Source organism: Danio rerio, chromosome 7, assembly GCF_049306965.1.
Source record: "Danio rerio strain Tuebingen ecotype United States chromosome 7, GRCz12tu, whole genome shotgun sequence".
NCBI classification, from domain to species: domain Eukaryota; kingdom Metazoa; phylum Chordata; class Actinopteri; order Cypriniformes; family Danionidae; genus Danio; species Danio rerio.
In genome coordinates, this window is record NC_133182.1 from 57,811,969 (window position 1) to 57,832,107 (window position 20,139).

Sequence of the window (20,139 nt, forward strand, 5' to 3'; positions counted from 1 at the left end):
ATATTTACTGTCCTATCATAATTATAGGCAAAAATCCCCCCCCACTCCAAAAATATCATCACAAAAAAGAAAAAAACATGTCATTGAGACTAACATATTTCACCACAAAAAAAAAAAGAAGGCGGAGAGTTAAATCTGAAGTCAGCAAGTCTGAAGGTGGTATATGAGTTTTTAAAGTCACTTTCCGTCATACAGGAGGGCCTGAAATGTGTTTACACTTTTGTAGAGATCTGCAGCACATTACAGTGCCGTTTAAAAGCATGTGGATGAGGTGTACAGACCCCAGCACTGAGATCATAAGGGTCAGGACCCCCTCGGAGAGATAATGTGAAACACCTGAGGCCCCGGAGCAGCTCAGAGGCCTTTCATACACACTGTACTGTTGAAAGGAAACCTGCCAATGTGAGGCCCCATTGCTGTCAACACGGTTCCGGTGATAACCTCTGCATTACAGACTGAGCTTCATAAGAAATGTAGCATTTGTTCCATAGACACAAATCACATTTGAATTTAGACTAAAATGTTATTATAAAACAGCTGAAGTTAAAATTATTAGCCCTCCTGTGAAATATTTGCCAAATGATGTTTAGCAGAGCAAGGAATTTTTTAAAGTATTTCCCATAATATATATATATATATATATATATATATATATATATATATATATATATATATATATATATATATATATATATATATATATATATATATATATATATATATATTTTTTTTTTTTACTGTAGAAAGTCTTACTTGTTTTATTTCGGCTAGGATAAAAGCAGTTTTTAATTAAAAAAAAAAATTTGTTTTTCTCTAAGTTTAGAATTTGCTAATAATGCCACTTCCTAAGTGACATGGTGGCTCAGTGGTTAGCACCGTTGCCTCTTAGCAAGAAGGTTGCTGGTTCAAGTTTGGGCTGGAACAGTTGGCATTTCTGTGTGGAGTTTGCATGTTGTCCCTCTGTTGGCGTAGGTTTTCTCTGGGTGCTTCGGTTTCCCCCACAGTCTAAAGACATGTGCTAGGTGAATTGAATAAACTAAATTGGCTGCAGTCTATGAGTGTGAGTGTGAATGAATGTTTTCTAGTACTGGGTTGCAGCTGGAAGGGCATCTGCTTTCTAAAACATATGCTGGATAAGTTGGCTGTTCATTCCCCTGTGGCAATCCCTGATAAAACAGGGACAAAGTCGAAGGAAAACAAATGAATAAATGAATGTTAATCCAAAAAAACTGAAACTGAAAAACAGTGGTGACCTCTGATAAATAAAGGGACTAAGCCAAAAGAAAATGGATGAATGAATGCCACTCCCTATACAATATATGGTTTCTTGTAGGTTAATATGCCAACTGATAAAAGATTTTGCAGTGTTTCTTTTTATTTCCTCCTGCTAAAAATTCTTGTAATCAGACAGGTGTCTGAAGTTACAGTGTACCTGAATGTAAGATCTTTGTCACGTAACTTGCGATCACAGACAGGTGTCTGATGTTACAGTATATTAATGTATAAGTTATTTGACACAAAACCCCTGTGGAAATTAACCCCATATTTTTGCATTGTTAGATGAGTTTTCTTCTTTGAGGCCTTTGAATTTGCCAAGCTAGCAAAACCTGTTATGTTTTTATTTAGTTTCTTGATGCTGTTTTATTTTGCTGCCATAGTTGGACTGCTGATGTAACATTAAATAATGTATTTGGAAATGTTATCACAAATGAATTTCCATTGCCAATATAAATGAATTACAATACATTTATTTCCAAAATAAATCTGGATCAACATATTTGGACAATTAGCAAAGTCATTTATACATTTCTCTGCACAATGGGTCTTAAGGCTTAGGCCCAATTCCAATTCTATTTTTGTACCCCTACCCCTTCACCCTTCAAAATTTACCCTTAAGAAATGGTAGCACTACAACACCTCCACACGTCATCATATGTAATCACAATCGCCTGCTTTGTATGAGATGGACGATGGCGACTGCTGTAGTTATTCCAGTTGTGTTATTTTTTTGGTATTTATCATCAGGAAATCAACAAAGGCAACAATATCATGTAATTATAACAATATAATGTGGCAATAAGATCGTACCTGTACTGTGCATTTACACCCTGGGCATATTCATCCATGTAAACACACAACTTCAACATTATAGCAGACACTGTAAACAGCTCATTTCCATCCACTAGACTTTTCTTACAGGATATTCGAGTGTCAGATGTGAAAGCATGTTATGGGATCACTATACAGGATTTATTATTATGGATTATAGATAGCCAAATTTAGCATTTTTTATTTTACAGTTTAAGCACAACAGTAAAACACAAATGCGGTTATGAATGAATGATCAATGAGTGTTTGTTTGTTGTAAAAAATCATAATAATGACAAAAAAATACTAATTTGTGCCTCTCCTAACTTTCAGGTGCAGCTATGCGGCCATTGTAACTGGTGTATTCTGGGAAATTTTCTTAACCCTTGGTTTCGAGTGTGGTCCTGAAAAATCTCAGTTTCAAGGGTTATCTAACCCTTCCCTTTAGCCCTATGCATTCAAGCTAAAGAGAATTGATTAAGGGGAAGGGCTAAGGAGTAGAATTGGGACTTAGTGTGGACAATGTACATTTTTGCTTTATTTGGTCTATTGCTAGCTATGTGGCATGCTTTTGGAACACTACTTAAAGGCCACCATTCTATGATGCACATTGTTCGCATATGGAATACCAGAGTTAGCATAAAAATCAAATGTGGCCCACATTATGGCCAATTTATGTTATTGGCTTACATGCTGCAATGGTTCAATTCACTTAAGGCCCAAATCTGGCAAATTGCCTAATCAAATCAAATTGCCTAAATTCCATCAGTCAGTACAGTATGTGGGCTGGAGCAGGGTGCTGGAACTGGGCAAAATAAAAAATGGGGTATTTCTGGTGTGTTTATTCATGGCTTCCTTGTGACTTAAATCTGGCAAAATAGACCAGGCACAAAATGTTCTAATTTATTCATTTATGGCGGACATTCCGTCTATATTTGGCTTACTTGTGGCCCAAATCTGGCAATCAGCAGCTGACTGCCAAAGTGCCCTCATTCTATGTGGTATATGGGCAGGAACAGTGTTTTGGTTTTAGACCAGAATGGGGTGTTATAATGTAAATAAACGTGACCCAGATTTAGGCCGGTTCTTATTTATTATGTTCTTGTTTATTATTATTTTAGTTTAAGGCTGACAGTTGGCTTTTCTTTTTCATTGCGGCACAAGACTGGATCGCCCTATTGCCATTATTGCACGGTATGTGGGCAGGACAACTGTGACAGGAGTGGGTCTGATCTTGGCCTCAGAAATTGTGCCTTCTGGGTGACAGGACACTATATTCTTTAACAAGGGCATAGTCTTTCACAGGACATCACTAGTCCTCGTAGGCTCTGGGGATTTTCAAGAGATGTTGGATCAGGTTTACATCACTGATCTGTTATTCCGTTATATCAATGTTTTTTGCCCAAGAAACCACTTACCTCTTTTTGCTGTGTGACAAGCTCATCGTTCTTTTGGAAAACGGATGGCTGATGAATGAAGGAAAGGAACCATGTGTTGTACTAAGATATTCTGGTAAACATTCCCCAAACCCTGACACTCCCTCATCCACTTTTCACTTCTTTACACAGTTTGGGTTCAGTCTTTAACCATTGGGATGATATACATAATGCTTCCCATCTGACCCAAATAAATGAAACCTCCTTTCATCAATAAAGCAAACTTTGGATAATTCTTTACGTCCACAAAACATGCTCTTCGTCAAAGGTTTGTCAAGCCTTTTGCTAATGAGAGATTTGTTCACAGTGGGAATTTAGACCAAATTCTCTTAAAAGTTCATAAAACATTAACAAATACGTATAGTACATTTTGAGTAAGCCCAACTTACGCTGTGCAATTTTTAATATGCTTTGCAGTAATCCAGTGATTTTAGCTTGTCAAACTGTACAAACATGTTCCCCATGTCACACTGTTAGACCTCAGTTGTCAAAATGTCAGACTGTTCAACAATCAAGACAAGTCATCTGGAGTTCGACGCCATCAATTCACGACACGTTCAATAACCGCTCTTCTGCAATGAAACCTCACAGCAATCATAAACAATCTGTAGTATTAATTTTACTTATTGCATGCCTTTATAAGAAAACAGTTGTGACATTTCCCTGGGGTGGTTTCAAGCCGTCACACTGATTGTGCTATCAGGTTCAACATGCCTATTGGTTCTTTGGTTAACGCTCAAATCATGAGAAAAATCACACTGCAGGAAAATGTCTGAAACCTTCTGCCATAGCCAGAATTTCATTGGAGGAAAAATCTGATCGCAATCAGCCTTTAATCAGCTGTTGGGGAACATGTCAAACCAACGATTAAAGACCACCGATTTTACACTAGGATTAAAGGGATCTTTTAGGATTCACATTTGTTTCAGATGATCTTTCTGAAAACTCTCCTCTGAATTCACAAATAGGGGAGAGTGAGGATGGTTGCAACATGGGGCAGTTGCAATAAGACTTCCTCCATTCAGGAATAAGCTAGAGTGATATTCATACTACATATTCTCAGTTAGACCCTCCTTCAAGCTGGGAGAAATCAGCCATATGTGACCATTCCTTCAGTATAAAACTCATTTTAAGGTCAAAAAGATTTTTTTTTTAATGTTCAGAAATTTTTTCATAATCTAATCTGTTTATGTAAAACATCATTCATGCACATAAATTAAAACATTGATTTCTTATCTTTAAATATTAAGCGTTAAAGCTATAATATCCACCTTGCATAGACAGTTTAATCATGTTTGACAGAGTTGGGACAGTTGCAACATGCTGTTGCATTTGTCCTCTATCACAAAATTCATTTAAAAGCTTGTCATATTAACAATGTACAGTTTTAATTTGATTAGTTTCAATGTAAATGAATTAAATGAAATGAAAAAGGAAAAAAATGAATTAATTTTAAAGTTCAAAGAAGCAGTTTAGTAAAGTTCCAGTCTAGATTTTAAACAAAACAATATTTTTGTTCACTTTTTTTTTTAGGCGTGAGCTTCTTTTGGTATGGCTGAAAGGGTTACCCCTTTGGCCTCGATATAGACAACATGCGGTCTGTGATTCAAGGATTTAATATCAATTTTCCAAATCTCCAAAGCTTCTGCAAACTTTTAGGCTGGCAGTGAAATAGTTCCTCCAAACAATGAAGTAAGTTTCCACCAATGGCCAGATTAACACCAATAACTGGGAGAATCTGAAAGTGCTGTCTAAATTTGATCTGTAATGTCTTGTCAAGTGTTTATACTGTTCTTCAAAATATATGAAACTATTGAAATACACTTAAAACCTCTTTCTTTACCTGTCAGGGTAAATCCAAATAGAACTACAGATTGACCTGGGAAATTATGCAATGGTAGGTTGTTCTCTAATGTTTATTTCCACTTAATTAAGAGAACACTTGACATTATTTAATTTCGAAGGGTTTCATTGATTTAGGGGTTTGATCAGGGGCGGCACGGTGACTCAGTGGTTAGCACTCTCGCATCACAGCAATAAGGTTGCTGTTTGAGTCCTGGCTGGGCCAGTAGGCATTTCTGTGTGGAGTTTACAAGTTCTCCCCATGGTTGCGTAGCTTTCCTCTTTGTGCTCCGGTTTCCCCCACAGTCCAAAGACATGTGCTATAGGTTAATTGGAAAAACAAAAATTGTCCATAGTGAATGGGTGAGTGTATGGGTGTGTCCAAGTACTGGGTGGGGGCTGGAAGGGCATCTGCTGCATAAAACATTTGCTGGAATAGTTGGTGGTTCATTCCACAGTGGCGACTCCTGACAAATAAAGGACCTAGCTGGAGCAAAATGAATGAGGAGTTTGATCAATTTGATGCTTTATGTTTCATTTAATTTGATTTAATAGCAAGTTTCTGGAGTAAAATTACACACCTGAAATCAACCATGTCAAATAACGTGATCAATGCTATAATAATTCAATGACAAATCAAAGAGAGAGCCGTTTCAGTGGTAAAAACAGTAGTCCAGTAATATTACAGAATTGTTCAAATTGAATACTGATCTATGTATGCATTATTAGCACAACAATGCAAATAAATGAAACAACTGAAGTACACCATAAATAAAACACATGACAGAGAAAAATAAGATTTGTTGTTGTTTTTGTAATGGACATACAGCTTAAATAAAGTCAGTATTACATTGTGAACTGCATCACGATTCCACGCATGCAGAATTTTAATCTGCTTTTAATCAATTTAAAATCTACTCATTTTTATCCGCTGATTTCATTGGTAAATACATGTGAAGAATGGACTGTTATAAAACCATGCATTTGCTGGTGTGAGGTTACGAAGCATTTTTCAGCTCTAAACTTGCTTAAAGAAAAACTACTTTATTTTGTTCAGCCTGTGAGGTTTAACAGCACATACTACATTTCCTTGGCAAACAGTAGTTCAGTAGAAGAATACATTCACATTCTTTGTCATCTGTACTCTTCTCCACAGAAGCCCTGAGCAAAAGGTCTTGTAAACAAGCATCACATTCAGTTACTCACTTCATGCCACCAATACTATAATAATCAGCAATAATATATTCTCAGTCTACCAACTTGTGCTGCTAACCGATTGGTTACACTGATCACAAGTTTCTTCTTTCTTATGAGTGGATGATACATTATGGATGTATCCATAAAAGATCAGCACATCCAAAAATGAAACAATCATTAACTCACCCATATGTGCCATTTAAATTCCTCATTCAAAGAGAAAATTCAGTGTTTGCAGAATTAGGTTTTATATAGCAAGTGAGTGTGGACTAATCAGATATATATCCCTCACAAATGTGTTTCGGAGGGCATTTACAACTGTCCTTTTCACGATTGGCTTGCTATACCATCAGAGACAACATAAAGTGACCTGGAGCCTCATGTACAACAACTTGCGCTGAATTAATACTAAAACATTGCGTACGGATAAAGCTGAAAATGTGCGTATGCAGAAACAAAATCAGATGTATGAAATACTGCGTACGTGGAATCCCACGCATATTCTCTTTGTACATCCAAATTAACATGAATCTGAGCGCACGAGCATGAATGCAAAACCCCTCCCTGCCTCCTTCCCTATTTAAATAGGATAATGACTCCACTTTGGCAAAACCAAATGAAAAAGCAAATGGTAAAAGCAAGCAAGAGAAACTTTACAGAATGAGAATTGGAGATGCTCCTATCAAAGGTAGACTAGTGAAAAATTGTATTATTTGCAAGTTTGTCCTCCGGAATTAATAACAAAAGAAAAAAAATAGAGTGGAAGAGTTTATCTGACGTGGTTAATGCAGTAGGGTTTAAACGTCGCACTGTGAATGAATTAAAAAAATAAATTGTCCGATGTAAAGGTGCAAGTTAGGAGGAGAACAGTAACCGTGAACTAGCACCCTTTGAGAGAGTGGTCTCAATTTGACACTTTACTGTCTGGAGTAGTATTCGTGTCTGTGGGAGACACAGATGTATTAGAGGAACACTTTGTTAGGGTGGTATAGCAGCACCCATCAGCTCAAAGCAGCGCCACCACCATTTCAGCTGCCCAATCGCCAGCTCTACAACTGACCGAGTGTGAGAATGGGCATCATTGTTTCTGCGCTCTTGGTCAGTTAGTGGGTTGTTGAGGGGGTTAACAGCCAAGTCTTTAATGGCTAACAGCGGTCTCCTGATATGAAGTTAAATAATTACGCTCAATAAAATAAAAAAATAAAAACTTAGCTGGAATTATATCTTTAAAATACATCACTCACCAAAAAGCCACCCATCGCGCACCCTGCCACCTTGGAGCCTTCGTAATCGACCATTGACAATTTACTCTAATAATGCCAACACTGCCATTGCCATAGACTAAGGGTTGTATACATTTGCAAATACTTTTATAGGTTCTAAAATCACATATGAGGTTATATATATATATATATATATATATATATATATATATATATATATATATATATATATATATATATATATATATATAAATATATATATATATATATATATATATATATATATATATATAAATATATATATTGTCAATTAACCAATTATAAATGTTTTTTACATTTGTTGGTGCGATACTTTGTAGTGTGCAATTTAACATAATTGCCTCTAGGAGTCACCAATGGAAATAAAACAAACACACACAAGAAATACACGTACGCCAGACATGAAGTTGGCGCGGACCAATGCACAATCTCACATTAGTTTCATCGCTAGTAAACCCAAACATGAGCATAATATCTGGCGTAAGCAAAGTTTTTGTGCATGCACAGCACTGATACATGAGGCCCCAGGTGTAAACAGTCCCTATATGTTATATAGGGAGTGCAAAAAAAAAAAGCTACAAAGGAGGGAAAGAGTAACTTTGTAGACAGACAGATACAGTAGATAGATTTATGTTTATGTTTAAAAAGCTTATTTTGTGTGTGTGTGTGTCTGTGTGTGTGTGTGAGAGAGAGAGAGAGAGAGAGAGAGAGAGTAGATTCAGCTGTAGGGCTGCCTGATTAATCAAATGCAATTTTCATGCACATTCATCCTCCTTACGCATACACGCAAGGCATAATGGTTAATTTTGCTTTCGAAAAAAAAGGTCTAATATATACATACAAATTTGTAAAATGCACTCACCTAAAAATTGTCCCAATCATTGTAAAATTATGAATTTTCATATCACAATTTATAAATTTGCAGAAAAACTAAATATTGCAATGCAAGTTTTTTTTTCAATATCATGCAGCCCTAGTTTGGAGTGATATGAAGGTGAGTATGATGATGGAAATTTCATTTTTCGGAGCGTGATCTGATACGTTTATCGGATACTGTCAGATAACTATTCCTTTATGAGTTTGTCGAACAATCTGTTGAGAAGCGCATGCTGTATCCAAAATGCAGTTTTTATTTTGTGCAAGATTGAGTATAATAGATAGATTTACTTTGCCTTCTTTCCCCAGAACTGCAGCACAATGTTAAGGTTATCCAGTCATTCCTTGGCGAGTCTCTGTATTAGCGAATACCAATCTGTCCGTTTGTGTGTAATGTAGGTGGGTGTTATGATGGGAGTGGGCAGGCTGGGGAAGCCTTCAGTTTTAATGCTCTCACACAGAGCCTCTGCATTACAGATTACATACATGCCACAATCATAACTGTTCTGCTGAGAAGGGCACTGCTCCTCCACAAAAGGCACTTTCGCCCCAGCTCCAAGAAAAGCTTCCAACTTGGCTGCAATACGGCGGGCATGCAGAGAGTTACTTCCACTCTGGGAGTCGTAGTGGGCAAACTGGCTGGTGTCTCGCCGATAGAGGAGCAGGCTCCAGTGAGAGCCGCCAGCCGTTTGATTCGAGTTGTCATTGACTGCCAAAAATACCCAGCGACGAGACGCGAGGCTCAACGGCTCAAGAAAAATGGCAAGCTCCTCATGACACGAGGCGTATTTGATAAACTGAGCAACTTCAGGGCTGATGAAACATATCTTATCGGAAAGGCTTTTGAAGCATTCAGTTGTAAAGTATTCAAAGGCAAAACCTATGACCTGATCGTTGAGCCAGTGCGGGCCATTGAGAAGTGCCACGTCTGAGCGCCGCAGCAAACTGTCCTGGTAGCTCAGCACCACTGGATCCATTCTCAAAAACAGCAGCAGTTACTGTAAGATGACAATGCAGAGATTTTATTGATTTGCATTTATGATCCATTCCACTAACACAATACTTCTGTAATGGTAAACTGTCACTTACACAACAACAGATGTTCTGTTATTCTTACTATATTATTCGATTACCATATTTGACATTATTTGCTTACCTTTTGTATTATATGCACAAGGCATGCAATGGTTAAAATTGTCATGCCATAATTATTACTCAATATTGTATCACGGTATCTGGTATTTTAATAAAAACAAAACAGGTTATTTACGTTTACAGTAAAGTATTTGTGTCTGTATGTGTACTTTTAGAAGCATGTTTTTTTATTTATATACAGCAAGTTATGTGCAGTTACATTTCCTTCATTAGAAAAGTGTGCTCTAACAATAATAATAACAACAATAATAAATCATAAACAGAATAATTCACAGTATTCTGAAGTGCCAACATGGTATTTTAATAAAATACAAAAAATAGATTAAAAATATCAATGAATTTCAGTGTTTTTGTATCAATAAAAACAAAAAAAAATTCAAAGAGTTCAATTTTGTAGGCTTACAACTCCTAAAACATGTTTTTCATTTATATACAGCAAGTTATTGTTTTTGGTATTGTTATTATTGTTATTAAGTTGCTTTTTATGAAAAAAAAAAACAGACAGAATAATTCACAGTATTTTATATATTACAGATTACAGAGATTACATAGCTTCTGTAATTTATGTCACAATCACTGTATGTTTTCTACTTTGCACCATTGAAAATATATTCATTTCCATATATAGTACCATTATCAATGCAGTCTATTTCTATAGGTCAAAGATGAGATTCCATTTTGGTGTCTGCATCAGATTATATCTACAAAAGTGATTATGCAAATAAAGTGCATATACTTTTTTTTTATGTGTAAAATATTGTTTAAAAAGTAACAAATGGGTCAGATTGTGTTATATCATTATTCAGAGTAAATTATATACATGTAAAAATGCAACAACATACTTATTCTCATGTAATTATTAAAATATATATAAAAGGACTTTGCTAATGCATTTTAAATTATATTGTAAATTATTTCAAATTGTATTGCTGGAAAATGGCCAAAACCTAGTTGTGGAAACAGCACTGGCCAAAAAAGGTGCAAATGATAATTAGTTGGTATTAGTCATGTCATGTCATCAATTGATTTTTGTTATAATTAATATAATTTGTTTGGTTGCATTTGTACAGATTGAATTGTAAAAGTGCACAATTACATTATTATTATTATTTTTATTATTATTAACTTAATCTACTTATTTTCTAAAATAAATAAATCGCTTAAAGCAGAGGTGCCCAAACTCGGTCCTGGAGGGCCAGTGTCCTGCATAGTTTAGCTCCAACTTTCTTCAACACACCTGTCTGGAAGTATCTAGTATAGCTAGAAAGAGCTTGATTAGCTGGTTCAGGTGTGTTTAATTGATGTTGAAACTAAAATATGCAGGACAACGACCCTCCAGGACTGAGTTTGGGCACCCCTGGCCTAAACAGTACATTTTACTATCCCCACTCACTATTTTCATGTTGTAACAGCCTTTTTTACCCTCAGTACTCACATTTCTGTGTACCTACTGTAATAGTAGGTCATTTCAACAATAATACAATTTAAAGGTTACTTTGAAAGTGCTCCAGCATCACTTTAGGATGTTTCATTTACTGCAAATAATAGAATGACTATATAAAGATGTTTTTATTTACCATTCACAGCATCATTTGAATACGTTACAAATCTATTTATCAACATATATACTAATGACACAACCACTGACTGTATTGATCTTACTAACTTATTAAATTTGTTATTTCCCAACAATTTATATTTCTTTATTTTATTTTTTATTAGTACTGTCTCACTGTGGCAACTAATATCTGAGGTAACTTTTACAAACAGCATATTCAAAGACTTTTTAAAGCATCATAACTTTAAATCAAGCTCCTTTGTAATTTACACCCCAGCTTATTTAGTGTGTGAAAGTCCTTACTGTACTTAACAATTCACTTCACCTAAAAATGTCACAGTAAAAAATACCATTTAAAAACAGACATGTTCTAAGAACGTGAATAAAATTTGTTGATTTCAATGCAGGTAATACTCAAGTGCAGTTTCTGAAATATTAATAAAATGCACATTATTTGTCAGCGTTACTGTACTAGACTTAAATTTAAGATTTTAAAATGAAGAATTTCTCAGTTTTCTAAACAGTTTTTAACAGCAGTAAAATTGTTTAAATTACATAACAAATTTTATTTCATATTTAATTCAAGCACTTTTAATGACCTATGTTTGTTTTTAGGTACTTGTCAGGCCTTGAATAAATACGTGTAAAATTCATTTACTTTCAAAAAGTGTGGGACCCCTTTGGTTTGTATTTTCCTAAACAGCACCATTTTCAGTGTAGTTATTTATTTATATGCTTACATAACTACCTATTTGCCGTTATGGCTGTACTATTAATTCTACTGATTACACAATAAATATGTTATTTATAGTAAAATTTAAATAATTGAATACTTGTCATGGTGTATGCAGCTGATGTCAAAATGATTTACCCCATTATTAACCCCCATTTGATATATATATATATTTTTTTATTATTATTTGTATTTTTGAATATTTACCCAAATGATGTTAACAGAGCAAGTAATTTTTCACTGTATGTCTGATAATGTTTTTTTATTTGTTTTATTTCGGCTAGAATAAAAGCAGTTTTTATTTTTTTTTAAACCATTTTAAGGACAAAATTATTAGCCCCTTTCAGCTATTTTTTTGATACAGTCTACAGAACAAACCATCATTATAGAAATAACTCGCCTGATTACTCTAACCTGCCTAGGTAACCCAAATTAACCAAGTTAACCCTTAAAATTTCCCATTAATCTGTATAGAAGTGTCTTGAAAAATATCTAATCAAATATTATGTGCTGTTATCATGGCAAAGATAAAATAAATCAGTAATAAGAAATGAGTTATTAAAACTATTATGTTCAGAAAGGTGTTATTTTTTTCTCTTCGTTAAACATAAGATGGGGAAAAAATAAACAGGGGGGCTAATAATTCTGGCTTCAACTGCACTTAAAATGTGTAAAAGCATCTGCAATTAAATGTGCCAAAGTTATTTGCATAAACTGTGGAGACAATTTAGAGATTTTATTGATTTAAATGCATACTCTAGTGGCTAATACTATGTTATAAAATCTATTCATCAATGTGTTGACATATCAGTTCATCTGCCCATTCTACTAACAGTAATTTATCACCAGCTCATATCACTTTAGTTTTGTAATTATTTCAAGAACAACACTTACACCCTGACCTGTACTTTTTAGTAACATAAGTAGACCCCTTCAAAATAGCCTATTAACGTTACAGTATTTACACTATTATTTTAACCGTTCTCGAGCATTAAAGTTGTCTTCCATGCACTACACTGGTGCAGGCCAAACTAACACAACGACTCCAAAGCAAATAATTTTTCGTTCTCTACCTTCTTTATCTGTTAATCTAGTCTGTAAACATCGTTTCTTACCTCGCAAAAGAAACAGCACCAAAATAAAACTATCATACCGTCCACCTTTCTCTACCACTGGCGCGATGAGGGCAGCTGCCGTAAACATTTAAATGTTGTGACAGAAAATGTCGTGCTTTTACACCCTTTGCGACAGTCTTTAAGGGGCGGATCAGACGTACACGCCTCTTTCTCAAGCTCGTCGTTGATTGGCTTGTTGTCGTGACGCGTCTAGTTACGTATTTGTTCTGTGAAAGGCAGCCACCGCCCATCGCCGCAGCTGACCCCGCCCATCCGCCGAGTCCAAGAGCCGCAGCGAGTACGCGCAGCGCGCGCTTGAACGCTGATGAGAAGCAGCACTGATTAAGCAGAAAAAACAGAAAGGAGTTTCAGCGAGCGACTCCCACGAGAAAAGAAACGGCGCACTGTTAGGAATTTTCAATGGGGAAAAAGCCTGTAGTTTTCTTTTAATCAAAATGGCACAACGGCACGCATGTTTGGACACGGGAAAGTTGCAAAGGACAATCTGAGAGAGACCTTTCTGGGATATTAGAGCTGCGCTGGATTTGATCTGTCCTTAAAGGAGAAGCGCAGCACACTGGATTTTTACACTGAGCTCATAGAGGTGAGGTTTATTCTGTGTTGTTTTTGCACTTATGCTGTCGGCGAACTTATCGTTCCCATTAACCCGACCCGCTGTTGAATCGAAGTTCCCCAGCAGCAGTGGGAGCGAGCGAGACATCAGAGTTTCATCCCTTGCTTTATGTCTGCTTGTCGGGACGTTTGCGCGCTAACTCGTGGCATACGTGCATCACCAAATTGTGATATTTCTCTTGCTTCAGTGTCAGTAGACACCAGGGTAACCGGCGAAGGGTGATATGAGTGTACTTATGTTAGAATAACTTTGAGCTGACATTATAGAGCCGCTGAGTAAACCCCTTTTGAAGTGTGACAGATGTCCTGGGTGGAGACAACGAGGATGATGATGATGATGATGGTGCATGTATTATTGAAGACTTACTTCACCCCAGCACTGCAGTAATCACGGGGCAAATCTGCACAGTCATCCGGACCCTGTCACAATGTTTCATTTCCCTTTCATTCACTGGTCTATTTTTGGACAATCAGTGGTCCTAGTAGTATTTGTGGACTTAAGGGTGTATCGATGCCATTGCATTTATTTGGTGGACTAGTATACAAAGTTGCTACTGTTAACAAATGATACTGCTGCTTTTTTGTTTTATAAATTTGTCTTAGTCAGTTTGTTTGACCTTTATTCATCTGATGTTGCAGTGATTTGAATAGTGGATGTGTGAAGTTCACTTTTAGGTGTTCTCAGAGTAGCCAGAAATGTTCATCACGTTAGCAACATTTGACATTGAGGTTAAGTTGGTTTTATATGTGCACATTCGTTCAGTGACAACTTTTGACATGCTCCCTGTATTGTTTACCATGGTTCTTTATAAACCATTTTGAGGGATGTAAACAAAAACAATGGTCCCAAAGAATTTCCTGTTTTACATCTTTAGTTTCTATAGCTTACGACAATCCAAAAAAGAGCCACATCTTGATAAATAATTTTATGATAGCCGTTTTGACATTAAGTTATGTTTAAATTGCCCATTGTTACAGTTAAGGGCCAATGACATGACCAGATTGAAATGGTCTATATTTGGTACATATATTTGGTCTGAAGTCACATGCAAGTATGACTTCAAAACAACATTAGCACTATTCATTTGACTGTGAACAATGTTGTCCTTTGATAGTCATTGGCTGCTACTATGATATGACTATATAGAATTAGCACTTTTCTGAAATTATATTATTAAGGAGAATGTCCAAACGTGTGAATATAAACCAACTGCACCTCAATGCATTTGACAGTCACAGAGGGATTTTTGTCTTTACTACATATAATATAGCTGACGTTGATCATTTGAATTGGAAACAAATACTTTTGTTTCACCTGGGGAGTGCTTGTGCTTTTAAATCAACAGCAGCAGCAGCAACAACACGACATGGTTTGTTTTCAAAAGAAGTCCAAATATTTTACATGTGTGCAAATACGTTTTAGGATTACATATTCGTGTTGTTATGGTGTTTTGGAGCGACAGAGGAAAGTTTACTGTTTGTTTGTGAGAGTGTTGTTTTCCCAGCAGAGCAGCACAGGTGATCTGAGGAATGTGAAGGGTCTGGCTCAGCTGTTAAGGCGGTCTGAGAGATTGTGCCAAGACATGACTTTACTCCGACAACTGGCTTTGTATATAACATACGAAATGTGCTAAAAGCCTCCCAGTGTGCTCAGTCAGAGAGCTGTCTGCATGCTTTCGAATCAGATCCATGTAATGTTTGAAATAAAGCTTTTCTGAATGCACACACTAACAAAATCAGACACATTCAGCAGTAAAATACTGTAATGTTCATCACACATGTTTAAAACACACACAGCGCTTTTGTAGAGTCATATATAGAGGCCTTTGGTTAAAAACAATCACTTCACAGGTTTAAAATTCCTTCTTATTAAATATTAACACAGTGCAAAAATAGAAGTTGCATCATATAGCCTGGAGGGAGAAGGTTATTCTGGATGAGAACACTCAGACACTCTTTTTAGTGACTGTACTTCGGGACTGTACTGCCTCAACTCCATCCCACCCTCCATCAAATCCATTTTAATTCAAAACATTTAAAATAAAAATGCTTTATTTTTCTAGATTTCTGATTAAAAATAAATTATTAGAAAAAAAGTTTGAAAATGAAATGATGGCTAGAACATCATCAGTTTAGTTCATTTAAACATTTATTTATATTATTATTATTAAATAAAGATTGACAGTTCCTATTCTAATCAAAGTACTTTACAAGGGAGACAATTATTTTACTTTGAGAAGTTTATTCTACACGTTAGTCTGGGAACCATACATACATACACACTCATTCACACTCACACACTATGGACAATATAGTGCATGTCAGGACTATAGGGGAGAACATGCAAACTCCACACGAAATGTCAACTGACCCAGCCGAGGCTTGAACCAGTGACTTTCTTGCTGTGAGGTGATCATGCTACCCACTGAACCACAAAATGTATAATGCTTTTTTGCTAGCTCGCATTGTTATCCTTAGGGTGAACAATTCATCCATGCAAGTTAATCCTCTGAGAAAAAAGTTTGAGTTTAATCAAAGTCTGACCATATGCTTCCGCCTTTGGAGTGGCAGTTGTTCTTATATTCTTAACCACGCCCCTCTCATTGTTAGTTTGCAATGAGGGAATGATGTGCAAAAAAGAAAGCCCTGTCCCCTACTCAATATTCTGTTTAAGTTGGAAGTACATCAACTACGTCTGTCACTAATCCCTATATCAAAATATAGTGCAATACCTAGACATGATCTCAATTCACAAATGTTCTTAAAACCATTTTACAATTACATTTCTCACCGTGTCAAGATATCATTTCTATAATTTGTATTTAAATAATTTAATTTATATAATAGGACTTGGACGCAGTAGCGCTGTAGGTAGTGCTGTCACCTGACAGCATGAAGATCGCTGGTTTGAGCCTCGGTTGGGTAAGTTGGCGTTTCTGTGTGGAGTGTGCATGTTCTCCTAGCGTTCGCATGGGTTTCCTTCGGGTGCTCCGGTTTCCCCCACAAGTCTAAAGACATGTGGTACAGGTGAATTGGGTAAGCTAAATTGTCAGTAGTGTCTGGGTGTGAATGGGTGTTTATTGATGTTTCCCAGAGATGGGTTGCAGGACATCCGCTGCGTAAAACATATGCTGGATAAGTTGGCAGTTCATTCCGCTGTAGCGAACCCAGATTAATAAAGGGACTAAGCTCAAAAGAAAATGAATGAATGATTAATAAGACTTTTTAACATCAAGCTTTTTAACATATCTTTAACTAGGGCTGGGCGAAAAGGCAAAAATGCAATCACGATAATTATTTTTCATATTGAACGATAACGATATATATATTTCAATATCAGTTGTTAAAGCTTCCAGATTTAAAAGAGAACACCAACAATGACTAAAGCCTCAAAAGTTAGAGAGTCTATTAAATGGCATAACATATTTTTGGCCGATAAAATTTTGGTGGTTGAAAATTTGGTACATCTCTAATATCAACACACTTTTAGATACCCATTGTTGCACATTTCTCCTGTGTGATTGGCTCTTAGATCAATATAGAGTAAAAAGCCCAGAGCTTATCATCTCAATAATATCACTTAATGCAACAATTGCTGACAACATATCGCACAACAAAAATTATTAACCTGACAGGCCTAACATCGACATATTAATATAAAGTATTAGCCACTTCCAGTTCACGCTCTTCATATTTTGCAATTCAACCCATTCTGTGGAAATCATTGGCCTTCAAGAACTCTATCTAGCCATCTTTTTAGCATATTTTAACACATTCATACCTTTTTAACATCAGTTTACAGAATCTAAATAAAATTAACAATGGAAAGTCTTTGTCCCTTTGTCCCCAATACTGTTGTATTGTAATTATATAATTACAATACAACAGTATAATATATACTTATAATTATTATATAATTATAAGTAGCATAATATTATCTCAATAATATTGCTTATCGCAACATTTTCTGTGACAATATATCGCAAAACAAAAATCATTAACATGACAGGCCTAACATCAAAATACTAAAACAAAAGTTTCAGCCTTGTTCATTGTATTCTGAGATTCAGTTCACACTTTAGAAATCATTGGGCCTTATGAACTCTATGACTTCTGGAGTATGACTGATCACAGGAGACTCTGTATGATGAACCTAGGATGTAGGAGAAATCTGAAGCATTTCTGTACCACAACAATAAGCGGAAACTGCCATAGGAAGCAGTGAAACTCACGGCCATCAAGTTGACTGTACTTTAAATTGGATTTGGCTGTTTATATTTACTGCACTGATGCTACATGAATACTGAACTGTAAATAATTACATAATAAAAAGTCATGACAACTCACATTACTAGCTTAATTTAGTAAGTTAATCGGGTTTCAACTTATTTATTATATTTTAAGTTAAACAATTTTTTTTAAAAGTCAGGTTAATTGATGAAAGTTAAAATGACTTGTGAAGTTAAATTGGTTGAACTTAAAAATTTAAGTAAGCAAGAGATTTTTTACAGTGTATTTATGTACATTTGTTATAAACTAGCAAATGTGTGTGTGTGTGTATATATATATATATATATATATATATATATATATATATATATATATATATATATATATATATATATATATATATATATATATATATATAGTGTTTATCTCTTAAATGTTTATCAGTAGAGTATGTCAGCAGTACTTCAGACAGTAAGTAATTTAGCTGAATCGCAGATCACTGACAGCTGAATGCAGACAGACAGCTGAAAGGGAGTATGGGGTATGGGTCATATTCCTGGGCTGTAAATAACTAAAAACACCAGTGATTATTACTTTTGCCATTTGTCTGAAAGCCTTCAGTATTTCAGATACAGGCTAATGTGTGTTGACAGCTTACGTTGTCCACTTACGGCCAAGTCAATTTTCATATAAAGATATGCATGCAATTGCAGTCTTATTTTGCTTACTTTATGCATTTTGACTTTGCAAAACGCCTATTGGAATTCCACAGAGCCAAATTGACCACAATATGTGCCAGTCCTAAATTATCATCAGGGAAATAAATCATCTTGGATTTATATGTCGTACAGCCTGTAATTTTTCTTGGAGCTTGATTTTAGAGATGATCTGATATTCAAAGCCTGGTGTTATGTTTGTCCAATACAAACAAATATTTGGTGTGGATTTGGACGTTGTTCAGTTCTCTGTGTTGTCTTATTCCAGAACGTCCATTTAAAATGACTATTAAGCCTCTATAAACCTCCAGCAAAATGATTTACTGAGGATGTTATTTATTAAACTTTAATAAGCTATGATAATTCTTTCTTATAGATTGTGACATGTAGTGGGAAAGTTCAATCAAATAGGACCTTCCATCATCAGTTACTCGGCCTCATCTTATTTAATAAAAAACCTTCATTTATCATTGGAACACGAATGGGAACATGGATACCTGAGACATTTTTTTTGTCCCTGCATGCACTCAAGTCAATTCTATATGGTCTAAATACTTAATAAAACATTATTAGTAAACATAAAGTAGTAATCCGTAACCATAGCTGTTTAATTTAAGTCATCACTTTTTAAGTCATCACTTTTCATATTTCAAATCATTCATTCATCATTCTTTTTCTTTAATCTCTTTATTTATTTGGGGTCGTCACAGCGGAACCGCCAACTTATCCAGCATGTTTTACACAGCAAATGCCCTTCCAGCTGCAACCCAGTACTGGGAAACACCCATACACACTCCTTCACGCACATACACCACAGCCAATTTAGTTTATTCAGTTCACCTACAGCGCATGTCTTTGGATTGTTGGGGAAACCAGAGCACCAGGAAGAAACCCACATGTTCGTGAGAACATGCAAACGCCACACAAATGCCAACTGACCCAGCCATGACTTGAACCAGCAACCTTCTTTCTTTGAGGCGACAGTGCTAACCACTGAGTCGCCGTGTCGCCCTGCCTGTGTTTATTCCTTAACAATTTCCTCAAAGCAGCCATTAAAAATGCAATTATGATATATTTGTAAACACGCTGTCTTTCAGTTTATAACGCAATGAAAGAACAGGTGATCTGACCTAAATTTGAGGCAAAAATAGTGGTGTAGTAGTGTTGACAGTAATGAATGCAATTGTGACTCTGTAGTGGAAAAGCATTGTCGCCAACCTGGTATACAGCCCAAAGTACTGTAATCACACACCCTGAACTAACATCGGAGAGAATATTTAGGAGTCTTTCTTTCTTTC

At 35.7% G+C, this 20,139-nt stretch overlaps 3 protein-coding genes across 53 annotated transcripts in view; 1 reads left to right on the plus strand and 2 right to left on the minus strand.

Moving 5' to 3' along the window:
• Window positions 1-20,139, minus strand: part of adamts7 (a disintegrin-like and metallopeptidase (reprolysin type) with thrombospondin type 1 motif, 7) — a 610,954-nt gene that overhangs the window by 97,655 nt on the left and 493,160 nt on the right. The window lies entirely within an intron of this gene.
• On the minus strand, window positions 2,011-13,356 carry senp8 (SUMO peptidase family member, NEDD8 specific). 2 transcript variants are annotated; one of them, XM_073906851.1, is made up of 3 exons: window positions 13,263-13,326; window positions 8,993-9,699; window positions 2,011-5,853 (listed from the first exon to the last, which is right to left on the minus strand). In XM_073906851.1, exon 2 carries the CDS (start codon window positions 9,676-9,678, stop codon window positions 9,040-9,042), a length of 639 nt encoding a protein of 212 aa, XP_073762952.1. In that variant the 5' UTR covers window positions 9,679-9,699; window positions 13,263-13,326; the 3' UTR covers window positions 2,011-5,853; window positions 8,993-9,039. The 2 variants fall into 2 exon arrangements, with proteins under 2 accessions (XP_073762952.1, NP_001070633.1); NM_001077165.1 differs by lacking the exon at window positions 2,011-5,853 and having other exon boundaries at window positions 8,938-9,699; window positions 13,263-13,356.
• The window catches only part of myo9aa (myosin IXAa), a 253,527-nt gene continuing 246,923 nt past the window's right edge, over window positions 13,536-20,139 (plus strand). For 49 of the 50 annotated variants that reach the window (XM_073905946.1, XM_073905954.1, XM_073905968.1 and 46 more), the window contains exon 1: window positions 13,574-13,866. The gene's annotated coding sequence lies outside the window, so the exon portion shown is untranslated. Of the gene's footprint in view, window positions 13,867-20,139 lie in introns of all 50 variants that reach the window. The other variant, NM_001423815.1, reaches the window with a different exon arrangement.